Source organism: Anoplophora glabripennis, unplaced genomic scaffold, assembly GCF_000390285.2.
Source record: "Anoplophora glabripennis isolate ALB-LARVAE unplaced genomic scaffold, Agla_2.0 scaffold243, whole genome shotgun sequence".
Taxonomy (NCBI): Eukaryota; Metazoa; Arthropoda; class Insecta; order Coleoptera; family Cerambycidae; genus Anoplophora; species Anoplophora glabripennis.
In genome coordinates, this window is record NW_019416329.1 from 308,063 (window position 1) to 335,555 (window position 27,493).

At 31.1% G+C, this 27,493-nt stretch overlaps 1 protein-coding gene across 1 annotated transcript in view; it reads left to right on the forward strand.

The window, feature by feature from the left end:
• LOC108908002 (elongation of very long chain fatty acids protein AAEL008004-like) overlaps window positions 1-27,493 on the forward strand; it is a 65,093-nt gene that overhangs the window by 5,490 nt on the left and 32,110 nt on the right. Inside the window, exon 2 of the mRNA XM_018711891.1 lies at window positions 21,334-21,404. Coding sequence (XP_018567407.1) covers window positions 21,347-21,404 — 58 coding nt within the window. The 5' untranslated portion in view covers window positions 21,334-21,346. The remainder of the gene's footprint in view (window positions 1-21,333; window positions 21,405-27,493) is intronic.

Here is a 27,493-nt window from a genome sequence, read left to right on the forward strand (position 1 = left end):
CTCAATACGTTTCTGAGGTTTTGGATAATAGAGGGCAGGTGGACGTTGTCTACACTGACTTCCAAAAAGCTTTTGATCAGATAGACCACAATATACTCCTCGTCAAACTGGAAAGTTTTGGATTCTCCGAGGCTCTGATTAAACTGTTTACTTCTTACTTAAGTGATAGATATTTTATGGTCAGGTATCAAAATTTCACATCAGAATCATTCTCTCCAACATCAGGCGTTCCTCAAGGCTCAAATTTGGGTCCCATATTATTTTTATTTTTTATTAACGATCTTCCAGATGTTATCACTTGTGAACATTTGCTATTTGCGGACGATTTTAAACTATATTCTGAAATCAAATCTCCTTCAGATTATATTCGCCTTCAAGAATGTATCAATCAAATGACTTCATGGTGTGAAAAAAATCGTCTGAAACTTAATATATCTAAATGCCATGTAATGACTTACACTCGCAAGACTAGCTTTCCCATTTATAACTACTCCATTGGTGATAGTGTTGTTGGTAGAATAGAAGTATTCAAGGATTTGGGTATATACTTTGACAGTAAGCTTACTTTTATTGATCATATCAATAGCATTGTTTCTGGTGCCTTTAAATCGTATGGCTTTATTTATCGTAACTGCCGGGATTTTTCCAGTACAAGCACTTTCAAAACCCTGTTTTGTGCTCTTGTGAGATCTAAACTGGAATATGGCTCGATTATATGGTATCCAATTTATCAAGTTCATTGTCAGCGGTTGGAATCAGTTCAGAGACAGTTTTTAAAATTTTTATCTTATTTGAAAGATGGATCTTATCCTCCCAGAGGTTTTCCCCAGAATCAACTGCTTAACAGATTTAATTTGGATTCACTGGAAACCAGACGTAATATTATGTTGATTCGATTTCTGTACAACATCTTAAATAACAATATTGATTGTCCTGAACTTTTAGAAAAAATAAATTTTTTGATACCTCGTGTGAATTCTAGACAGCAAGCTCTGTTTTACTGTGCTGCTCCTCGTACAAATATTTTAACAAAGTCTCCCATATCATTGATGTGTGGGCTTTATAATAAAATCGCTTCTAACTGTGATATACATAGTGATGCATTAAAGAGTATATGTAGTTGGGTGGCTCGCTTAACGTGATTTTGTGTTGACTTGTATTTTTTGTAAATTACATTTTGTTTGTATCATGTTGGAATGATATTTTTTTGTTTTTTTTCTAAATTTATTATTAATTATTATTATTATTATTATTATTAATGAATTAATAAAATACAATTAGACAAAAATCAGAGACTAAAGAATTACTTATTTGAAAAGCCATCTTGATTGTGTCTATATATAAGTGAAAGTCTGATAGAGGTAAAACTTGTTTTTAAATTTATGACCAAAGAGCCGAACTGATATTCAATGAATGCGACAAATTGCGGTTTATAAGTTGTTCCTATACACCACTAAAACAATTTGGTGCTATTAAACTTACTTAAATGACACATAAACCATTTGAATATCGATTTGATGGGTTTATGAATGAATTTATAAACCAAGGAACAATGTCTCATCTAAAACAATAATAGAATACCTTCTATGAATTAAAATTTATCAAACTGATTATAAAGAACTATAAACAAATTATTTTCATTCATGTTCTGTACAGACTTATAGGTATGTTAACCTTTATATAAACTAATGGAACACTTTATATTATGAAGTCAATGTCTCATTTACTTTACTAATTCAAATCAAGCTTAATTTTACTCTTTATATTCTCTTCTTATGTCACATACCTATACGCTCTTCTTCAAAGACAAGCTATTAGTAATGCTATTATAAGAAATAACTGCTTAAACAACAGCTTAAACTAAGCTAGGGTATGACATAAAAAAAGGATTGAGCCACCCTTTTTGTTATTAATAATTACTTTGGTGTCGATAATTTTTTCTTATTAAAAGATCGGTCTTCCCTTTCTTCTCATTAATTTTATAGTGCTTCTTTGAAGAATTTTTTTTAGTGGGCTATAATTTAAATAAATAAGATGCCACGAAGCCACATAGATTCTGCATCTACGATAGAGTGAACATTCGGCAAAATTTTCAGTTGAGTTCGTATCGGTGGTTGACCTTAAAACATGTTATTCAGACATATTATTAACTAAATAAATCCATTTGTGTTATTTGGGATTCAACGGCTTCGCTAATGGGATTTGCGATATTTAACTCCTCTAACCTTTGTATAAAAAATTCTCCCATGCAATTTAAAAGTAACATAATTAATGGAAGAGGAAGATTACAAATGACGCATTCGATAATTGTACAAATCATTAAGGTTTACAGATTTTTCGAGAATGTTTAATTTTTCAAAACAAAAAAACACTGGGATCCGATTTTGTTTTGCTTAAATCTTAAGTTCATTCGAAATAATAGTCACTCCCCAAATATTCATCATATGCCTTATAAATGTACCAAATATTTGGAGATATTTTGGCTCATATACAGATCTGATGTAATGGTTTGAGAACACCCCCGCCATTATTTTGTATTTGTGGAAATAAACCCAACTGATGTGGTAGATTGCTGCAAGTGCCTTGTACATTTTATTGATGTGTTTTTGGTCGTTTATACAATTTTAGAGAATATTTTGCAAAGCTTTCAAATCCATCGATATGGCATCCACACGATATGGCATGATCCAATTTTTTTAGCTAATATAAAATTTGCCACAATTCTTGTATTACTATTTCAATACGACTTGGTAGATCTGTTTATCAATATTGAGCTGAAAGTGGTAAATAACATATCTCCCCAACTGTGAGATCTTTGGATAGATAAAACTATTTTCATTGAATTTTTATATATACATATATTTTGAGATAATATTAATATATACGAGTATGTCCCGCCAAAAAGGGTCTGATGTATTTTTTAAATACATGGATGTTATCACATAACATTTCAAAGCTTGTTAATTTGGTGTTATCATGAATTAAACCAATTAAAAAAAGCAGATAACATATTACTATTATGACTGTATTAGCTACTGAAAATGCCTACCATTTACCTCCATACTACAGTAAAGTGCTTGGTCATGTTAATTCAAAATATTAAATAACAATTTAACAGTTTGATGATACTTTTCCGTAAATCTAAAGAATTGGGTTGGATGATGTGGCACATAATTTGTTCCTTTAATATCTCTATGAAAAGAAATCAGTGAGGATCAGGGGACCTGGAAGGCCTTCTTTTGTTCCCACTTGCCTACTTTGGTTATGTTTTTATGGAAATTATTACAATTGCAATATAGGTAATTCTAAGTATAGACTGGCTAGGGTCAGAAGAACAAATCGATAATATTCGTCCTTAAACCAAAAGACTACAGTTTACTGAGTTTACAAATTTTATAACTAGTTTAATCTTAACCAAGGACAAGAAATGCCTTCAGCGACCATAATAAAAATATAAACCAAGCTGTTCAGTTTACAAATGTTGACGGCCTTGCGATGTCTACAGTACCGCATGCAATAAATTGAATAAGTAAAGCCTTTTTGTTTCTTCCTTAAACAGCAAATACAAATATGCATCTGCACACACCTATGCACATATATTCAGAAGAGACAACATAACAACGGTTTTGTCGCTATACTGATTATTTATTATTTTTTTATAAAATAAAGGTAATGCTGACGTAGAGCTACATGCTTCAATGATATGGTTTTAATAAGTTATCTACCGGTCGTAATTAATTTGTCCACAATTTAAATTCAGAAGGTCAGTTCTTGAATTTATTTGCAACATAGTGTACCTGTATAAATGAAAATTAACCCGCGGCTTTCTTTACGGGCATATTAAATGTATTAAAACTATTATAGCAGTGTTCTATCAAATATCTACAGTGTTAGAAATTCATGTCACTTCCCTTTCTTCATTTGTTTCAAACATTTTGATATTACATTGGAATATTCTTAAGTTTGAATACATGAAAACGTAAATGATCAAATCTTTTTGACAACACAGGCACAGAAAAATAGAAAAGTGGTATGTTCCAAAGATTAGACATATGTATTTTGACGCAAATTCCAAATCCGGTGTCAGAATTGCTCCATCAATCTTCATTTTGAAATCGCTAAAAATCGCCCTAAAATACAGCACCCGACTGAAAATGACTGCACGACCATATTCTATGATCCGCTGAATCTGAATCCAAATTAAGAATTGCTCCATCACTCCCAAGTTTTTTTAAAGTCTCTGCAAAAGATATACACCCATGCAGTGGACATGGGTATGTTTCCTGCTATTGAATTTACTAATCATATATGTAAATTGTTTATTAAGAAAATATCTTATTATAAAAGATATTTTATAATGCATTCGAAGGACATACATTGCAAGCTAGACTTTCTATAATGCCCTGTGAACCACATCATTGATAGTACTAACTTCATTCAATATTTTCTCCCAAATTATTGGATCTTTTTTGTTTATTTTACTCTTCAGAACCTCTCATGTGAAGTAAAATATTGAATTATCATCTAAAAAAATATTTTAAAGAAATATCTGTTGCTTAGAACACAACGGGGTATGTAGAACTCGTTTATAGTAAAAGATTTTTCCTTAATAAAATATTTACAGATCTCTTTAGTAAATGGAAAAGCATGAATATGCACTGGTTCCATGGCAATCTTGATTTTTTCCATTCTAGAGGCTCAGCAAATAAAACAAGATACTGTGTATTCAGCAAATATGTACATAGCTTTATCTTTTTAACAAAGTCCAAAATCTTCATTGTCGACACTTACTTCAGTTCCTTGGGTTACAAAAGGGTTTTATCAGGAGTATCATTCCACTACGTGCAAATCCTGGGCACTTGCCTAGGACACGCAGGGAAGTTTCATCCGCCAAGCTATATCCTCGGTAGACCGGACTGTCCTCAAGGTTTAGCTTGTATAGATGTTTCCTAAAGTGACAGCAACTCATCCGTTCTTTTCTGTAAAATACTCTCTATAAGTTCCTTCGCATGGTTTCGACATGATCTCGAAGCAATATTTCTTATGTTCTGACTGTTTGTCCAGAGCCCCCCTGACCACACTAGGAGATTAGGAGATGTGCTACGAATGAAGTAATGAAGTCTATTTCGAATCCCTTCTTCCTAGCAAGTTCATCCGCTTTCTTATTTTCGTCAATGCCTTTGTGTCCTGGTACCCAACACAATCTAACTGTACTAGTGGTAGCCAGTTTAGTCAGCATTTGTAGACATTCCTACATTCCATTTTGAACTTACCTTATGTGTGTCTAAAGACTTAACTGTTCCTTGACTGTCAGAAAATTTGTAACCTCTCCTTTTATATTTCTACTAAACGCACCATTACCTCGAAAATTTCTGCTTGAAATACAGTGGGAAACTTCTCCAAATCATAGCTTGCACTCCATCTGGGTGGGTCTATATATTCCTGTACCGGCCCCCTGGCTATTTTCGAAGCGACCGTAAACTATACCATCTTTTCAGGGTGTCAAACTTTCCCTCCCATTTACTCTGTTTTTAAATGGCTTATGGAAGTGAAACTTCGGAACCATCTTGTCACATACCATCCTTAGAGTTGGTTCCAACATAATCCTGCAATAGGTACTACCTCTCCAGCCATTATTGTTCGTTAGTCAGTATGCTGCTAATCACGCTTCTCTTTCCACCACTGAATGAAGTGGTGAAAGATTTCAGCAAGAGTTCTAGCGCAGCTGTCGGGGTCGATGACATCGCCCCATATTTTATTCAGTTTTTCCTAACTATGGTTTGTTGCGTTTGTTTTACCACCATACTACAGCGCCATAAAGTATCCTAGGTCTTATTATCGAGGTATACATCCAATGTGACATCCTTGGCTTCAGTACCCCGCTTCTGTCGATGAGGCATACATACACAATATCAGCCTTGCTTTACTTACCACTTTTTCCAAGTGTGTATTTCAGTATCAATCCTACATATTTAATCTGAATACATCTCTTCCCTAATATTGGTTCACACACCCAGTCAAATTCCTTCTCTTGGTGAAGAGTACCACGACCGTCATGTCCGGGTTTATTGACGGTTTTTACCACGAATCATTTATCCATTTCAGGTTCTTTAATGGCATTTGAAAAAATGATGTTATGTTTCCCGATCATGGGAACGACCGCATAGTCTAGTGTATAAAATATCTTTCTATTAAGTTGAATCAGTGTGCCTTCCACTAACAATCTCCATAACGAGAGAGACATTTTTGTAGAGTTATGTTATACCAATTTTGTAAATATGAAGTTTCAATATTTTTGCGAAAAAATAATTAACTCATTTTCTATAAGATGGATGGCTTAGCACTTAGACATACTCAGTTATATGTATATTAAATCACTGAATATGAAACGATATTCGTATTAGTCGCTAAATGTGTTATTACTTAAGTATTTAATATACACCAACTATAAGGAATCATGTTAATATTCACTTTTACATTTTTAATTATTTTTTACTGAAATAAAACAGTACAATACAACCACATCAGTTAAGAAACAAAAATTAAATAACTTTCCTTAGACCCATTTCAGGTCCTTTAATAAAGATTTCGACTAACTATTATGTTCAACGTTACAACCAATTATTAAAAAATATATACAGAAAATAATCTTATCTATTTTATGATATCATTCTCCACCTTAATAAGATCGTGATTTGAGGAAAATAAATTTCAAAAGTTAGTTAAAACGTAAATATACATATATGCAGACAACCGGTCCTTAAATGAAATGTGTTAATGAATTTAGAAGAAAAAATCTATTCTAGAAAAGCCAAGTTAAATCACCTACAATAATAAACCAATGAACCACCTATTTGGTCTACAAATTATTTTAATTATTAAATTATTCCTTGTCTTATCATTTTTAATGGTACGGTAATAGTAGTTTTTATAACACCATTATAAAAAACTATAGTTTTATGTGTCACTCCTTGATTTGGTGTAGGACTAATAACCACTATTTAGAGTTGTATAAAATGTATGACAAACCAAAATAATTATTACTAATACAGTTAGGTTTGACAGGGAAAGGCCTTTATTAGAATAAATTAGATACATTTCTACTTTCATCTAATGTATTGTTATCTTGTGACATGTACATTTCGATTCACTCTATTTGTGTCCATTAGGCAATACTTTTTATGAAGTTTCAGTGAATTATTTTTATGAGTTTTTTTTTGTATTTTGCCACACTGAAAAAATATTAAAACTGATGAGTACTGTACGAAACAAAGTTGCTGTACGAAATTGTCTTGCGATTTCAAAAAATACATAAAAAAAATGATTGTTGGATTTTGAATATATCTGTTAGAAGTTTGACTGCCTTAATTTTAACAGACGATAGAATACATTAAAATAAACAAAAAAAACTTTAGGTATATGACATGGGTCCTAAACTCAACCATTTCCGAGAAAAAAAATTATCAAAATCTCCAACTTGATGTACAAAAGTTCGATCAATTAAGGAATATTGACATAACTGCGTGCATAGAATACCATAAAATACAACTTTTTTGAATTTATTTATGCTTAATTCTAACAAATAATTAGCATTGTAATAAATTTAAAATTCGATAAAATTCACATCGAACAATGTGGCAAGGGCGCGGCGGATAACACGAGGTACTAAGCTGTCTAGCAATATGCAATTCAGTTAGTATCTTGAATTGGACCGTGTCTGAGTGTTGTTTTACGTACCACTATATCCTTTTCTTGAGGTGTTTTCCAGCGAGTGCGCGAAAATTGGATTCGAAGGTGTCGTGCGTGCATCGAAAATGCTGGTGGGCATTTTGAGCATATGTTATAGTTTGTTTTGTACTTGTGCGTTTAAAAATTACTGAATTTTGCTTTTATGATTATTTGATCCTAAATCTTTGGGTAGTTTAAGTACATATTTTTTAAATTCATCATTCGATTAAAAGTTAAGTTCTGTTTTAAGAGATTCATAATTACTAAAATTCGAGCTAAAATTTAAGCACAACACTATCTTCGTACTACAAAATCGATACATGTTATTTCATTTATTTAAAAACTGGAAAACGATTGTCTCGAAATTTACTAAATATTTCACAATAATAGTTGTTTACATTTTTTGGGTAGGACAAGTCTGCCATCTGCATATGTGGTATACATCAGCGTTAGGTTAAGCACTGTTGTCACGTTGTGATGAAACTCCCCAATATTAATACTCGCTGTATTTTGATAACTGTTCATCTTACGCACTTCTAATATACAACTTTTTGTTGATGATTTCTCTATCTCATGCTTCTTACACCCTGTATATACCAAACTTTTGTTTTGTTTTTAAATGAAACACCCTGTATATTTGTCGCTTTTTGGAATCATCTTTTCTAATTGCAATAACATATATCAATGAACAACGGCAGAATAGGCCTGATAAGGTCACGTTGCTAAGGGACTTGAATAAAATCTAACCACAGAAAGAAGAAGCTCTACCTACATAATACTTTTCGCTATTAAACATTTTAAAGTTGTACTTTGCTCACAATATTTTCTAATTTGTTTTAAAAATTGAACACTCTGTGTATAAAGTTATAAAAGTAGTAATATTTATAAAAGTAGTAATATGGGTTTAAGAACAAGCTGGAAATTTTACAAAGAGCCACTTTTGTAAAGTTCCTGTTCGAGACACATTCGTGGGACACCCATATTATTTTTCAATTTTTGCACGTATTCCATATTTGGTACTTCATTAATCCACTACCTTTTCCATTCTCCTTCTGAAGAATTTTATTATTTGTTAATCAATAAATATTAAATATGAAATATTTTCTCTATTTTTCAGAGCTAAAGCTGTTAAATAGCTTGAAGCACTGAACTTGAATCATTCTATTTACTTTTCAAAGTATCAGTAAAAATAATCGAATATTTCATAATACTCCTTCCTACTTTACAACTTGTCCTTTAATTTTTGTACAAAGTCCACTACCATAAGCGTAAGTAGGTAATATTTTACATTTCAATTTAAACATGACCTTTTGACATTATTGTAACTTAAGTAACTGAAACCAGTTACTCAAAAATGCAATATAGCAACATTTTGCATATTAACTATAATTACTTCTCTATACTATTTACTAATTTGGATTAAATATTATTAGAAAATATTAATAGTGTTATAGAAATAGAAACTATAGAAATTTGCTAAATACATTTACAATTGCATACTACAAAATACACTTATCAAGTAAAATTAATTTTTTGTTGTTATCGTTCACTTTTTTAATTTAGTTTTCTCTACTGCATATCTCAGCTGATAATTTTTTCATCTCATAATGCATTTGATATACCATAGTAGATTAAAATTTACTTTAAAGTGGATTGTAGTTGTTTACGATACTGAAATAAGTTTAAGTTAGTTAACTTAATAAAGTAATAAGGAAAACGAAAGGTATTCATCTACTTGCTTGCACCATTAATACATTTTCACTAGCATTATGCATTTTATTAAAATGAGATCTCTGGGAAACTAAAACAACATGTGTAATGGATACAATGAACAGTTTCAACAACGAATCAGCATTGCTGCTATGTAAATGGCAATTGTAAGGTATATGGTACACTATTAGTGGAAGAAATTAAATAATTATAGCGTTTTTATATTTACATTGTATACATTAATCATAAATAAATGTTTTCGTTTTGAGGAAAATTATTTTGCAAAATATAATGGAGTTATTAAATAGTAGATTAAATAGTAAAATATCTGTTAAATTAAGACATTAAAAAAACAGAATTACTTTTGCTGATTATATCTACCTGTAAATGCATCAAATCCAGCTTTGTAAAACTGTCTATTAAAAAAATGCTTCTAAAATAATTTATCTCATATTTTTTATGAAATTATTCACACACCTACATTAGTACTATTAAATGAAATAAATATGAACAACCAATACCAAAATTTCAATTGATATAGGTATATATTGATTGTTTATATTTATTTACAATTTGAAGATACAATAATATTCACTAATTTGATGATTTATTATTTTGTAATATTTTACAATCCGATTTCAAATCAAAGTTACGATAAAGTCTCATGTCGTTCGCATATTATAGTAACCATAATACATTTAAGTTCTCTTCAATATCATTTGCAAATAATATGAAGAGAAGTGGTCTCATGAGAGAGCCGTGAGGCACTCCATATGTTACAGATATTATAACGATTTAAAACCTTGGTCTGCGTTCTTTCACTAAAGTAATATTTGAAAAGATATAAGAGTGATTAATATGAACTAGCATAATTAAGCTTTGATAAAGATGTCATAGTTAACTTGGTCAAACGCCTTGATAATAATATAGGCATAAGAACGCTAGAAAAAAATCCAATTAGGAAGAAAAAAATATAATAACTGCATTTGCAACCGTTTAAAGAAATAATTAAGAGTTTAACGATAGATAATATATCACTATTACAATTTGAAATACAGATATTATAGGATCAACAGATATAAATATTTATATCAAGCACATAATTAGTTACAATTACAGTGAGAGATTGCATACACACTAACTTTAATAATATACAGCAAAATTACTATTTTTATAGAGATAATGATTGAAAATGCAATTAAGAAACATGTAGTAAAAAAACTGACAGATTTTTTAAACTTTAATGCTTTAAATAAGAGTAGTTCCTAACTTTATCGATAATTAAGAAACAAAAATACATAACAAAATAAAGCAAATGCATAAACCGGCAGCAAAGTACGAATGTGAGTTGAACTGTAGCCATATAGTCAATCTAAGAGTATACTCATTACATCATTGTATTCATGGAAATATACATTAAAACAACAAAGTAATGTTAAAAATTATTGTTGTGCTCATAGTATTTTGCAGTTTTATTTTAACATATTATTATGAACCATTTACATGCTTAGAAATTATTTTTAATGAATGCAGAAATCTGGTATTAATAGACAAAATCATTGAATAATAATTAATTAGGAATATAGCGGTCTTCGGTATAATTGAAAAATTATATTTTTGGAAAGTAGAATCCGTATAATTCTAAATTTATATATTACATTACAAATTTAACGTATAAAAAAAGGTAGGATATATAAAAGTTTTCTCTTTTGAATGACATAGTTTTTAATTCGGTTACTTTGTAATTTATTTCTACTAAGCAAGAAATTTCACACTGAAAAAATAATTTTTTCAAAAATATTTTTTATATACTTTTTTTGGATTTATTCAGTTGTTTTCATATCTTGTTTGCTCACATCTGTTATATTATTATTATATTTATATCATCTGATATGGTAGAGTAAATAAAGTCATCTCAATAGAATCACTTTTCTATTACCAAATGTGTAGTACCTAAAATATACTGTACATTCATAAAAAAATATATATAACTATATTTTTAATATTCTCTTTACTATCTTTAGAGAATTTTATAGTAAATAATCTTAATAAGTAAAGTAATTTTCTTGAAGAGTAATTGATTAATGTTATAGATGAATGGCTTAGATATAACCTAATAATCAGATTTTCCTTTATATTTTAAAACGAAGGTTATAAACCACATACATTCGTGATTATTATTTTTTTCTTTTCATGGAAAACACAACAGTAATAAATTAACACTATATGTACCGCACAGCTATGTTTTTATAGAGCATGTTTTTAATATGCAATGTTAATAAACTTTTGTATCAAAACAAGCGTCAAATATTTCAATTTCATGACCTACGTGACCAATAAAATTAAGATGTATATAAGCAAAACAAATATTATAACAGTGACAAGCCCTCATACTTCAACAAGTACTTTATGAAGTCCATTAACTTTTTGTTGTGAAAATTTTTTTTGAGTTTTCTGAAAACACCTTTGTTTAAAATTATGTGCGGTATTGGACTACAATATTCGGTTTTAAAATGGAACATCCGTTTTAAACCTTCATAAAATGTATCTCCAAATTTTTGCAGAATTTTCTTAATTATTTCTAAGACCAATGGTTCAAAGTAGAACAGCATCGACAAAAACGAATAAAACTCCTTCAGAAGTTCATATTCATTAGCAACAAATTTAACAATGACTGTCCCTGATATGTAACTAGGCAGAAAGTAATTGGTAATAAAGTTAAATTAGTGAATTATCTTAATAATACACATAGATATGGTCACCTAAACAATATTACGTATTGTTATTTGAATCTTGTTTTCACTTTGTTATCAAACCGTATACGATTGTTATAATTATTTCCCAACACTTAAACTTCTTCCTAATAACTTAATACGTTAACAAAATCTTATACAAAAGTTTGATGACGACGATATATAAATGAAACAATAGTCTGCTGTGAAGTGGTTAAAACCAAATTCTTAATAATATAAACTTACATGACAAACTTGGAATTCGTATGTGTGACCAAAAATTAAGTTAACCGTGGATTTCACTTTTTCCATTTCTCAATCAACGCTCACTTTTTTACTAAGATTCATTACATTTGCTCTCAATACGCCGAAGACATTTTCGTTTAAGATTTTAATATATACGGTCAACGAAAGAAAAAATAACTTAATGGCACTTTCTAATTCCTTTTACGACGTTCATATTTTCATATAAATGCTCCTCTCAAATTCCTGTCTAACATTCTAAAACCAAAAAATTATTAGTTTAACGATTATAGAATGTGATCAGTACATTTTAAAAACTAACAGTGCAGGTCATTATCAGAAAACAAACACTCAGTTTCTACGTTGATTTAATCCTTGGAAGATACATAGATGTTCATACACAGATACAAAATCAAATACCTGAATACATTTCACTAATTGTACCTGTCGCCTAGCATAGCATTTACGGGATTATGTGTGATTCATATTCAAGCTTATCGATTTTCACTGTATAAAGTTTAATGTTTAATTACAATATTGCCTCACCAGTGTCTTTAAATATGTTTTACAACTAGTTTCTTCTTAATCTTACATTTGTTAATATACCAATATGTTTGTAATCAGTGACTATTTAACTGAAGATTTTAAAATCTGAAAGTACAGATAACAATGGAAGTGTATATTGGAAGTTTTATGTACAACATATCATTCTCGTTAAGGAGCAATCTAAAAAATCTATTGAATATGTAAACATAAACTTATGTAAACTATGACATAAAGAATTAAAACAAAAACAATAATTTTTATATAAATTTAATCTATCGGTAATAATTCATACGTAAAATCAAGCCAAACTAAAGCTTTTTAAAAAGGTGCTTACCTATTCTAATGATTACGATTTAACAAAAGAAAATGGTGTGTTTTACCGAAATTTCAGTCTAAGCATTTTGTATTTAATTTTTGAGAGTAATATCGACCAAACCACCAAACTGTAAATACAGGGTGTCTGCGAAAGGTTGGGAAATCTCGAAGCTGGAGATACTGGTGACCAAAATAAGTCGATTGAGCTAAATATGCCTTATGCAAATGTTGCTGGTTTCAAACAGTTTTCAACAATATTACAAGTATTGTTTTTTATCCAAAATTAGTTGTGCCTGTGACATTACCATTAAAAGTGAATTTATAATCAAATAAACCTAATCTAACCTAACCTAACCTAACTCTAAATGACTATAAATTGTACACAATTGATTTTCTGTGTGATAAAACTACTTTGCATTTAAAGATATGTATAATAGTTATAAAATAATTTGATATCGTTTGCAGTTACACAGGGCTGTGCTATAGATCATTTGAATACAGTAAATAACAGTAATAATTATGACCATTATACTGAATTGAACTGAACTGAACCAGCCAGATAAGAAGTGAAAAAGTTCAAGTGTATTTTACTAAAACACGATCAAAGGTTCTCGAGAAATCGGATTAAAATTGTATTTATTTGACTTTTTCTATAGATGATTTCTTCACATGAATGTATAATGTGAACCGTATAAGTTACTAAAATGTTTAAATTGGATACCAACAAGATTACTATTTAACATTCAATTCTACTTCTTTCTAAATGGATATTAGTATGAAACTTTTACATCGTCTCTAAGTCACTTTCGACTTTCCAGCAACTTTATTACTTTATATCTCTTAGAAATTGCTAAGCTATGCAAATATTGAACAATAAAATCTTTTGTTTAAAATGTTATACTATACCTTTATTTAAACAGCAGATGCAAGCCAGCCTCATAAATAGTAAGCAATTTATAGTTCTTTTCATACTTATAGTAGACATAAAAAAAGGCAAAGCCTGCCGGTAAGTGTGATAGGGGGAGAGTAGGGCAACATAATTTTTAATGTCCGTAGAAAATAAATGTTACAACAGCTAATTTATTTCACAAATCATAATGCTGTTATCAGGTACACTCATCTAGATAAATTGAATGCAAAATTAATAAGAAATAGAGTGATATTAATCAATAATTACATATTTCGTCAGGTATTCAATTTAAAGTTTGTTCCGCTTTACCCTCATTTAAAAATTTAGGGGTTGGAACTGCCACTAGAAGAGGGTTGAATTTGGAGATGAAATTTTTACCTTGCAAGATGTCATTTCAGAATCCACAATCGAGGTGTCTCGGGATTTTTTATAAATGTGCACAATAATCGAGATACTGAATTTATTCCATTTGGCTGCTCCACACTGTATAAATACATAACCGTAAACAGCTTTCAAGAGTTTGATTATTTTCAAAAATATTTTCTTTCGTCAATAAACCAGTTTCAATTTATTTTAATGTTTCAGTTAATTGATTTAACATTTTTGTACTTTTAGGTAGGTATATTTGACCACACCTAGAATTAATACATGTTATTTATATGATGTTACCCGTCAAAATATCGTGCCACATAAACATGTTCGTGCACTGTGAAAATCTTGCAATAGAAATAAATTAAGGAAATAAATTACGTCTTAGACGCTGTTAATAACATTTCAGATTTAAATCTAGAAATATTATGCAAAAAATTCTTAGCACATTATTAGACAAATATCAAATAGTACCCTTCTAAAGCACTTTACTTCGATATTTTCAACAATGTATAAACGTCACCATCACACCGTATCTCATAATTTTATTTCTTCATGGACCCCATGGTGTTACTTTGCCTTTGAAGAGCCAATCCAATATTTAAAATTACGTCACCTACATATCGTACTTAATTCATAGAAAATAACGCAATCATCATAATTTCAATTAATACTTACATATTCACTTTTTATGATTAGGCCTTTAACCATCGATAGATCTCGTCAAAACAATGTTATTTTGAAGTATACACTTTTTCTTCCAAAGGCTTACTATTAGAGATAAGATTCTAAAAAAAATATATTTTTTTTGGTTTTTATTTATTTTTACAAATTATTGTGAAAATACATCAATCATAGGCGTCCGTAAAGGGATTTTATGCCCCTACTTTTAATATAATTTCTACGCCACTGGAAATTTTTCAAAATGAATATATATTTTTACATCACGGTTTATGCTACAGCAAAAAGGTCTCTTACTATTTTTAAATGAAATACACGCATTTTGACATATTTCCTCAGTCATTGATTTTATATTGCATTAAATTGTTATTTTTGTTTGTCTCTAAATATTTTATTCTGTATTACTTTGTTTGAAAAACTTAACCATTTCACATGTAATGAATCCATAAGAAGCCATTTTTCTCAAAAACCATTTCATTTAAAAATAGTAAGACCTTTTTGCTGTAGAATAAACTGCAATGTAAAAAAATATATTCATTTTGAAAAATTTCCAATGACGTAGAAATTATATTAAAAATAGGGATAGGGATTATCAGAGTCCCTTACGGACGCCTATCTATGATTGAACTATTTTACAATAATTTATAAAAGCGATAGAGCTTCTCATAGGTACACTTCATACTAAATAGGTATAAAACGAATGGCTTTCACAGTTTAAGAAAAATTAAATAAATATCAAGAAAAATGTTTTTTCAAGAGCATATTTCTCTAAAAGACTTTTACTTAATCAGTTATAATAAAAAAATTTCTCAAGGTCCTGACAAAAATTAACTACGTTATTTTATATTAATTAATAGTTCGTTTCCCCACAAAAAAAGTTCTGTATCAGACACACAAATATATAGATCTTGTGTGTTTTTTATGTCCGAATCCGAATCAGTAGCTCAAAAACCGATTTACCAGGGTAAATTTTTTAGTAAAACGCTAAAATATCCCCTAAAATAGCTTTATAATGAAAAGCAACTATTTGTAAATACTTGTAAAACTATGTGAAAAATCATAGCATTGTATTTTTTATTACCAAATATAAAGTTATACCTACAAACTCCGGAACCCACTGACCTCTTTAAGTCACACATTTTTCTATTCAAAATTTTTGCCGGAATTTGGTTACCGCGTGTATTTGGGGTAGCTGATGACAAATCGGAAGTCTGGATCCGAAAATTACCGAATAAATGATGACGAATCCAATATGGCGGATGCAAAAATCGGAAAAGCGTTCAAAATTTGAAGATTATGGCTAGAACTTGTTACTCGTTAGTTTTCAAAGTCGCCAATCATGAATATAAGCTTTTAATTCGAAAATTTTTAAATCCAAAATGCCGGATCCATTTTGGCGGATTAAAAGTACGTACCATAGAAATTTGTATTTACAACACAAAGAAATGCGTTATAAATGTTTAAAAATTTAAGTAATTTGATTAAAAATAGGCAAATGTAAAAATGAGAAACAAAGAATGTAAATTCCATTTGCTGTCTCGTTTAAATAATCGTCAATATATCACAATAAGGTATACGTACTACAAACTGAATAATTAATTAAACATGGTACTAAAAACTCTTCAACTATAAAACATAGTGAAAACGTTAACAATATTAAAAAATACTAAATAGCCTGTTATTAGAAGGCAGTTATTATCCTTATACATTTGTTTTTATTAATAAATAGATAATACTTTTTAATATTTAAAGTGTAAAAAAAATATCTTATTAATTCATGTGTGTAGGTAAAAAGGTTTGTTTCTGTCGTTAAACACACAGTAAAAGCTAGGTTAGTGACCGAATGCAGTGGGTTAAGATTTACTCCCGATAAACCTTTGTAGGTCAGCGGTCAGGAGCGGTTCGAAAAGGGGGTTAAATAATGATTAGAAAATTTTTTTTCAACGTATTCTACTCATTTCTCCCAATTTTTCCTTAAGATTAATAACATGACTAAATCACCCTGTATTATTCATACGACATAATTACTCCAGATCGCATTTGAGCAGGTTTTTGATGTTTCTATCAGATACTTAAAGTAGAAATTAAATTATTAAATTGAGTTTCTTTAGAAAATTTCTGTAATGACATTTTCGTGGTTTGTAAAGATTAAAAAAGTCCCTTTTCAGGCTTTCAAATGTTATTTACAGAAACTATAATGTTTGTGTCAAAATAAACGTAGGTAGGTATCTAACTTAAGGAAAATAAGTATATTTCACATATTGCCTTTTTTAATCTACCTGCGTGTTATCTACGAAAGTAAGTAGCCATAAACTGTTGCACTTTATCTTTCAGCGATAGTAAAATCTAAAGGTCACTCATTTACTACGAACTAATTTGTTTATAATTTAATGTACGGATATGTCATATCTTACAATTTATAAATAATTATGAAAATAATACACAAATAAAAGTTTTCTGGATTAATTGTCAGCTTACTGAAAAAACTGACTAAGCAATATTTTTTCTTGGAATATCATATTACAATTAACGAGTTTCAAGGAAGTAAAAACTATAGATCGAACGCTTAAAAGTTAATTACAGTTTTAATGAACAGTATGTGTCATGAATGAATAACATAACAAATATGTAATAATATACAGGGTGTTCTATTAAAGAAAAAGCAACTTTGTTTTGTCATGACTTTTTGACTGATCCTGTATAGGTACTTAATTGTTCATTGTTATAATAGATTTAAGAAAAGAGACCTAAGACGTTTGTGTTTTACGATTTTTCAATCGTTATCTTGCTTTAGAAGATAATCGACCATTTCTATACATATCAGCGACCTTGTATGAAAGACTATGTGAATGCATTAATTTAATCCACTTTCAATTTTGGAAACATCATCTATTACAATCACGACATCAAGTTTCAAAATGGAAATTTCCAAATATAGCTTATATCTTAGATATAACTGCAACTCAAACCATACTTTCTAGTTTTCTACAGATTATCTCAATTACTGCTACGAAAACAATAGATTTTATAAGAAGATTAACTTTCCAGTCATTATCCAGTCAATACGAATTAGAGTGTAACGTTGCTCATAAGTAGTAACCAGCTTTATTCGACTTTTTTATGAAATGGGCAGAATTGCAACCAGATTGTAATTGCGTCTGAAATGTGTGATCGAAAGTGTCAATATTTTTCCTACGTTGTAGCGGTTCGTTATGAAAGCAGCACAAAACGGAACGTGCTATTAGTATTAGCGATCATGCGAACAAGTTTCTGTCAAATATTTATATAATGGTAAAGTAGGCAGTTCAAATAGAAAACGTACCAATTTTGTAACATTTAACGTTTCCACAGTTTTATTAATAATGTCAGTACTTTGGTAATTTTATTGATATTGATATTGGGCATTTTATAGATTTCGGGATGAACTTTTTAAAAAACAACTTTGCAACTCCCTTTTTCATAATTACGCAAGACGTATGTTATATGTCAATGATCATTGCTAATCAATGCTTATGCTTTCATATGACCTACACCGGCAACTGTTTCAGATGCTCTTCTACTGATGGTTTTAGCTGATTATGGGGCAGACATTTTCTCTATTGAAGGTAAAGACATGGGAACTGGATGTTTACTTCAATGGCGGAAATGTACATTAAGGTCCTGATTTTACGTATTATGTCCAACTCGAAATTAGGCCCTCGTTTTGCCCAAATAGCCATAGATTCATTTCTTCTCTCAAAATAACGATAACGAGCACGTGGTGAACATTATTTTCCTTCACCTGAGTATGTCGAGGCGTAAGGCTACTTGCAGAAGTTGATATAAATTTGAAAATGTGAGGAAAATTTCGAATTTCGAAAAATACTTCTATAAAGGGTACAGTTGTCTAAATCTGAATCTGCTACCTTCTGGATTATTTGAACCATCCCTTCTGTGAGACTATTTGATTGAGGCATACGTAAAGGTGAACGATTTTGAACTCAGAACACAATCCATTCAATTTATGTCTTGATAAACTTTACTCCGTAATACAAAATAATCATCAGGTGCACCGAAACGTCGAAGCAGACTTCTAATGAGATAACTGTAGCTTGCGCTATGGTCAGGTGCACTAAAAAACTTTTCCCTTCGTACGTTTACCAAAGTCCATATGGATGGAGTCCATGATCTCTTTTTCTCCAGATGAGTGTAAAGAAGTTTCTTCTTGGTTGTAGTTGAGAAGAATAGATTGCATCATTCGTTGGATATCGTCAGACATTCCAGGCCAGAACAAATAATATCTAGCCAAGTTTTATTCAGCGAATGCCAGGATGACCCAAGTATAGACATTTGATGTTAAAAGTATCAAACAATGCCAATAATGGTCGAAGACCAATCTGAAGAATGAGATTCTTCCTGTGAACTAATGAAATTATTCCATTGCAGTAACTTGAGCTTTGGTCATTATCTTGCTTATGTGAAAAATGTTTTTTTTTATTTTCATACATGTATCGTTGTAGAACGATAATGCCAGTGCTGAGACGATGAATTTTTCACGAGGATTAAGATTGAAGATTTGAGATCATTCTTGATAATCAGAGATTGTGTTGTCCTTCACTAAGAGTTTTTATAACTGTACTTGTAGTTGACAAATTAGTTGTGGTAATTGACCATTCCTAGTACAGCAATTACATCCTTCTGATTCGATAGTCGTTAAAGATCCTATATTGCTCTGATTCGTGTTGGGTCACTGATACCCTTGTTTGTAAACATAATCTCAGATACTTAATAGAGGGAGTGTAACTCAGATTTCCCAATATGAAGCCGAAATCATTGGAGGCTATGGACCTGATGGAGACGGTAGTCATGTTCTGTGCGATTCCACACAGTCAAGTTTCAATGGTGTGGTGAACTGTAATGAATTTAAGGTGAAACAGTTATACTCGTCGATTAGTTGATTGGTGTATGCAGTTATCTTTCTTGAACCAGAAGTAATTGATGATATTCATCAGAGGAGTCGAATTAACTGAAAACTTTATTAACTATTGAACTTTGACATCATTTCCCCGATATCCGGGAACAAAGCATTTTTAAAACCAGTTGAGAAGATTGCGCACAGTCGAATCTTACCGTCAAATAGATATGCAATAATTACAGCACCTACTTATTCGAAAAAATCTAGTGATTGTACTATTTTTAACGAGTAGACCTAGTTCTTCATTCAAGTTTTAGAATAGCTACGATGACGTGCGCTATACGCAGAATGAATGACTGGCTTTAGACGTAGAGATTTCTCATTGGAAAAGTTCGAGGTACTGAAATTTGATTTAGTCGACATTAACGTTACTGATCGTCGTAGCGTTGACATTCGTCCACTTGATACTTTTAACGCGGTCTTTGACAAAATCAGTGTCACTTGGCAATTGCACACAATCCTGCTCGCGCTCTCCTTTAAATAGTTGTTTTAGTAGTTAAAAAATAAATGCTATGGAAGAGGAAGTTCGTCTCTATCGCATCGCGATCTCCCGAGATATGTTTCATTTTAATCCAAGACACCATTTTCGTTTTATTACTTTTAAAATGTCATTCACGTTACCCAGCACTACACAAAATATAAAATGACTCTAGAACTACACATTTCTCGAAAAAATTCAAAGGAATTTTTGCTAACAATGCAATTGAAAATGGTTCGTTTTCGAATAAAACGAAAGATATCATTTTTCTCGGAAACACCGCTATTACACGTATTTACAACCGAATTCGGTGGATCTTAGACAAATCATTAATCTTAGTTTCATCATTCGGCATCACTCAAAGAATCACCCCTTAAAGTTTGTTAACATACTTAATTAACATCCTGCATACAAGAACGTTAATGTACATGTTGCTTCTAATTATCAAACAAAATAATCCCAAAAATTTGTATTTTCAACCTCAGTAAACTTCTTTCCCGTAATTAAGGAGCGGATTCTCAATCCCTTAGCTTTATTTTGGTAGTATTCAACATAAGAAACTAAAAACTTCATTTATAGCAACTAGGTTATGATTTAATAAGTAACACAAAACGATTTTTGCCATTCTTTTTACATTAAATCTGTAACATATTTTTTTACATTTCAGAATAAACTCGGGAATGTCGGAAATAACTAGTTTCATGGAGGGATATAATAACTTTATGAAGACACATACCGGTAAGTTTAATCATAATATTTAAATAAATACTGATATACATTTCAAATTCTTTAAAACATTTATTCAAGTAAGTTTCTTGAAAACAATTGGATATATCGATTCGAATCAGAAGTATATTTTTGCTCTTGGAATATTAATGTAGAATTAAAAAAATAAATAAATATGTTACCATATAAAATAGTTCCTATCTTCACCAAATACTATTGTTACTCTTCAAAGGCCTTTGAAATTAAGACAACATTCTACAAATATTCCACATAGTTTTACAAACAATAGGAATTGTTTAGGAAATGCAAATGGTCTATAGTTAGCTGTTTTAGAGGATATTACAGTAATATTTTAAGGTCATAATGTCAAAATCAAGTGTATTTTATATTAAAATGGCCTAGTTAGCTACAGTCTGTAGAAGGCTGCAAGAGGTTTGTAGGACATTCTTTAAAATCATTAAAATGTACTACTCTGACAGTAAAATTTCTGAGTTAATAAACACTATTCTACGCTGCCTAAAATTATAGTTAATATCAAATAATGAATGCCATGGAATTAGTAAGCAAAGCACTAGTTAGCATAAAAAGAGGGTGTAAACTATACCGTCGACCATTACTAAAAAGGCGTAACGGCTCATTTCTGCAACCGTAGCTTTTTCCCCAAGGCCCGAAAGTTCTCAGGAACTGTTATCTTTCCAAAAGTTGTTGAAATGACAGTTTTCGAAAGGAGTCGTCTTAGAGATAAAATTTAGCACCTTCATATCCGGCGAGATTCCGTAACTTTGGAGATTTGTTTATTTTAAATCACACCGAACTACTTTACGATGCCGCGTCTTTCATCCAAGTCCGTGGGAACGGCTTCTTTCTCAGCGAACTATACCATCGCCTGTTTCTAGCCCTTGATTTAACTTAACTAGGTACCTGCTATACAGTATGTCTCTATCTACTAGATCTGCGATTTACTACAGACATCCACCCATCTCAAAAATGAGTTACTACATGTAAGGTGAATTAATGTTAGTTTGAAAACAGTCGAGAGAAGATTAAAAGCGACAGACTGCTATACTTTCCCGTCTTCTCCAAAATCACAAAACGTGTCGATTACAATTTGCCAAAACACACGTTTAGTGGAATATCGAGCAGCGAGAAAACTGTTTACAGATGAGACTAGAATTTAATTATGGAAACCAGATGGACGAAACCACATCTACAGAAGAGTTGGAGAACGGTACGCCAGCTGCAATCTCATACGTAGCGTTAGTTTAGGAGGTGGCGGCATAATTCTTTGGGAAGGCATTAGTTGGGAGGGACGACCGACCTCGTGGAAGTGATTGGACGATTGACTGCTGAGAAGAATATCGAAAATATACTTCAAGATCATGTTTTACCATATATTGGCCATATTGGATATGAAAGATTCGTATTAATGCACAATAACGCTCGACCGCATTGCATTGTGTCTAATTACCTCGAAGCAGTCCAGATGCATTAGATTGGCCACCATATAGTCCAGACTTAAACCCTATAGAGCACATGTGAGATGAGCTAAAACGACGAATACGAAGAAGAAGTTCCAAGTACAATAGAGATTTGCAGCACAATAGATATTTGCAGTACAATATGAATAGAGATTTGCAGCACAATATGAATGGAATGCGATCCCTCAAGAGTACATTCAAACTCTTATTGGTAGTGTGCCTAGAAGGATGCATGCAATAACTACGGCTCGAGGAGGGAATACCCATTACTAACTGTGCTCTTACTTTAATCAAAAGACTAAGATTTGGTCATCTAAGTAGCATTTAAGTTCAAAGTGAATATTCTTCATTTTCATAACATTTAGCAATATTTCTTTTTGACGACGAGTGGACCCAAATGATGAACATTATGAAACGTCTTCACACTTATATATTTCTTTAATTTTATTTAACTGAATTGAAGGGTAGAAAGATGACATTAGCCTCATCAGTATTACTAATATTTCATTAAAAACAGTCACCCCCTCCACTTGACGCCACACCTGACGGGTTTCCATTTTTCAGAAATTTATTAGTTTCAAAAGTGAAAGTGGGTGTACAGTCCAATGTCAAGGGAATAAAATATGGATAAGTGAACACAAAACAATATGTAAAAAAATATATACAGGGTGTCTCACATTTAAATATCAGGACTTCAGGAATCAGTAGAAGACCTCATTTTGAGTCTAAAAGTTCCTATATATATGGGTCCTAAAACGCTTCGTTTCTGAGATACAGGGGGATCAATTTTATTTTTGTTTTATTTATTTATTTTTTAACTAAATAACCGCTGACAAAAAAAATCATCATGTTGCGGCGAAAGACTTAGTATTTGAGGGCAAATAATTTGACACAGAAAATCATCGCATATTAGTTCCAGTGGTGGAGATAGAGGGGTCTCTATGCATATTTTTATAAAAAAAAGTATAGCCGATTTGATATTTTGCAAATGTTTTCGAAAAATATGAAAGAGCATTCAATTTTACCCAGAAAAGGCCCTCTTGTCCAAAGTCGATAGGAGGTGGCGTTTTCAAGAAAAACCGAAAATACTGTTTAGAAGTCAAATAATAATTTTTAAACATTGTGTTACAACTAAATTAAATATGTAGTTCAAAAATTCGGTTAAAATTGTTTTTAATTAATTAAATGAAAATAAATACAAAAATAAATAACGAAAACCATATTACATCAAAGCAAATGTTCGAAATGTAAACCATTTTCTTCGATACATAACTGACACCGACGCTGAATAGAACGTCTCATTTGAATTAAGTTATTGTCTCTGATTTCACTGCATGCGTTCCGAATCCGACGAATAAGTTCATCCCTTGTGTCCACAGTAGTGGTATAAACTCTCTCTTTAATAAAACCCCAGAGGAAAAAATCTAGGGGTGTCAGATCAGGGGATCGGGGAGGCCATGCAACGATACCCCCGCGGCCAATCCATTTTTCGGGAAAGTGGGTGTTCAACCAGTTCCTGACATTTCGGCCAAAATGAGCTGGACAGCCATCAAGTTGAAACCATGCTCGCATTCTTAAATTCAGAGGAATTTCCTCCCACATGTTGGCACTCTCGGTCTCTAAGAACTCTAAGAAATTCGCAGAATTCAGTCGTTGAGGTAAGATGTAAGGGCCGAAAAGACAATTGTTATAAACGCCGAGCCAAATATTAACACTAAATTCGTGCTGAAAATTTCGTGGTCTGATTGCATGCGGGTTTTCATGTGCCCACTCATGCTGATTGTGTAAATTTGTCACACCTCGACGAGTAAAACATGACTCGTCGGTCCATAATATGTGTGATAAAAAATTTCCGTCGTTTTCAATTGAGTTAAGAATCCACCGAGAAAAAGCTATTCTATGTTCCTCGTCACCCGGACGTAAACCCTGAACAGGTTGTAAGTGGTAGGGATGTCTATGATCTCGTCTTAATGTTCTAGAAATAGTGCACCTGGAAACACCAATAATCCTGGAAATTTTTCTGGTACTCGTCGTGGGATCTCTGTCAAATTCGTGCAAGATTCGCTGATTCCTCCTATTTCTGCCAATATTAACGTTAATTATGTTGCGATCCCTATGGACCAGATTCAATCCGTCATTAGCGAAACGTTGATGAACATTAATAAAAACGTGTGGATGCGGCTGTCTTCTATTAGGAAATCGTCTCCGATATTCCCTAGCAGCTTCTGCCGAGTTCCCATTGGCAAACCCGTATATGAAGTGAATATCTGCGTATTCTTGGTTCGTAAACTTAAACGGCATTTTGAATTTGTTGCAATTTTTTTTAATACTCTACACACAATTAGAAACTATAATAAAATAAGCGCAAATGTCAATATTAGAATGACATTTCAAGTCTGATTTGATTTCTAAACAGTATTTTCGGTTTTTCTTAATTTGACTTCTAAACAGTATTTTCGGTTTTTCTTGAAAACGCCACCTCCTATCGACTTTGGACAAGAGGGCCTTTTCTGGGTAAAATTGAATGCTCTTTCATATTTTTCGAAAACATTTGCAAAATATCAAATCGGCTATACTTTTTTTTATAAAAATATGCATAGAGACCCCTCTATCTCCACCACTGGAACTAATATGCGATGATTTTCTGTGTCAAATTATTTGCCCTCAAATACTAAGTCTTTCGCCGCAACATGATGATTTTTTTTGTCAGCGGTTATTTAGTTAAAAAATAAATAAATAAAACAAAAATAAAATTGAACGCCCTGTATCTCAGAAACGAAGCGTTTTAGGACTCATATATATAGCAACTTTTAGACTCATAATGAGGTCGTCTACTGATTGCTGAAGTCCTGCTATTTAAATGTGAGACACCCTGTATATATAACGTTACTTAATCTTATATTAATTTTAATTTAATTATTAATTTACATACCTACAGACAAATTTATCATTCAAATATTGATAAAACAGAACAAAGGAGAATATCAAGAAAACTCTAGATAGGTACATTTTTCTATTGAATCATACATTTTTCAGTTTCCTACCAGGTGAATATTAGTTTCGTTTCAAGTAAGTAAAATTAGGAGTTAAGACATTTTCTTAAATTTTACTTATCGCAATTTAAAGGAATTTTTTATTGTCTTGTATACTAATTTATTTTAATCACAAACTTCCATAAATATTTTATTATGGTTTTCAAAGTGCTGAACAAATATAGACATTGGAATTACTATAACCTGATACAAATCAGGTAATAATTATAGCAAGATTTCCTCGTGACTAATGCGGTAGTACATGGTAGTTTTCACAATAAAACAATTACATCAGGTTTACCTTAATTTGTCCTTGGTGTGGACAATAAAGTACTTATAACTTTCATAACTATTTATCTATCTATAAATTAAATGCATCTTGCGTTGAATTTGTCGTAGCATTTTTCATTTGAATATTTCAACACATAGATATCCATTTTGGAATTTTGTTGAGCTGTATTCAAAGATTTTTTCTTTCATAGCTGTTTATTTTCGCCAGTGTTATAATTTTAAATGTTTGTTATGAAAAACTTCTATACAGATAAAGTTCAAAATTGTATAAATTTAAAAGGAGTATAAAGGGTGTTCCTAAATAAGTGTCGCAACGGAAAACTGTAAATTCCTCTGGAAAATAGAAACATATTTTTCTTCTTCCATTTTTCTCTCTGGGCTTTCGTTTTCGAGATACACGATGTCAAAATTTTTTTTCAGATTTTTGCCAATATCTTAGGAACCGTTTGAACTATAGGACTGAGCTTTTATACATACATTACCACTATTAATAGCTACTTGTAGCAAATGTTGTTAAATTTCGTAAAATTGTTAATTATTACTACCTATATTTTGAATTACAAAAGATTTTCGAAACGTTAGCAAAATGTTTGTTTTTGTTCATAAAAAGTAATTTTTCTTGAAAACGGTTGACTTTAGAGCAATGAACCAAGAGAACTCTTTTTGTGTAAAATTCATTGGCGCTTCAGAATTTGCTGTCACATGTCAATTTTTCCAGTGGCGTAAAAGTTAGGGGAGAAAAACCCTGACGATACCTTAAAATCTCCACCACTGGCACGTTCAATGAATTCGAGAAGGGTGCGAAAAAGTAGCTATTAATAGTGGTAATGCGTGTACAAAAACTCAGTCCTGTAATTCAAACGGTTCCTAAGATATTGGCAAAAAATTTAAAAAAATGAAAATTTTGACACCGTGTATCTCGAAAACGAAAACCCAGAGAAAAATGGAAGAGGAAAAGAATGTTTCTTTTTTCAAGAGGAATTTACAGTTTTCCGATGCGACACTTATTTAGGAACACCCTGTATAATATCAAAGCTAAACTTTTGAATTAGATGTACTCATGGACACTATACTTTACCAGTAGGTAATAAACATGTTTGTAATTTTTCAGAAAAATTTTGAATAGAGTGTAATTACAGTAAATGTTTATTTAAATATCTCTATCTGCTCCCACTATAGTAAATAGACTATTAATACATTGTTTTTAAGGAAGTAAGTGGAAGAGGTAAGTGAGGTAACTTACCTATCTAGAAAAAAGAGCGATTTCGAGTTATAAATGTACGTATGTAAACGTACGTGA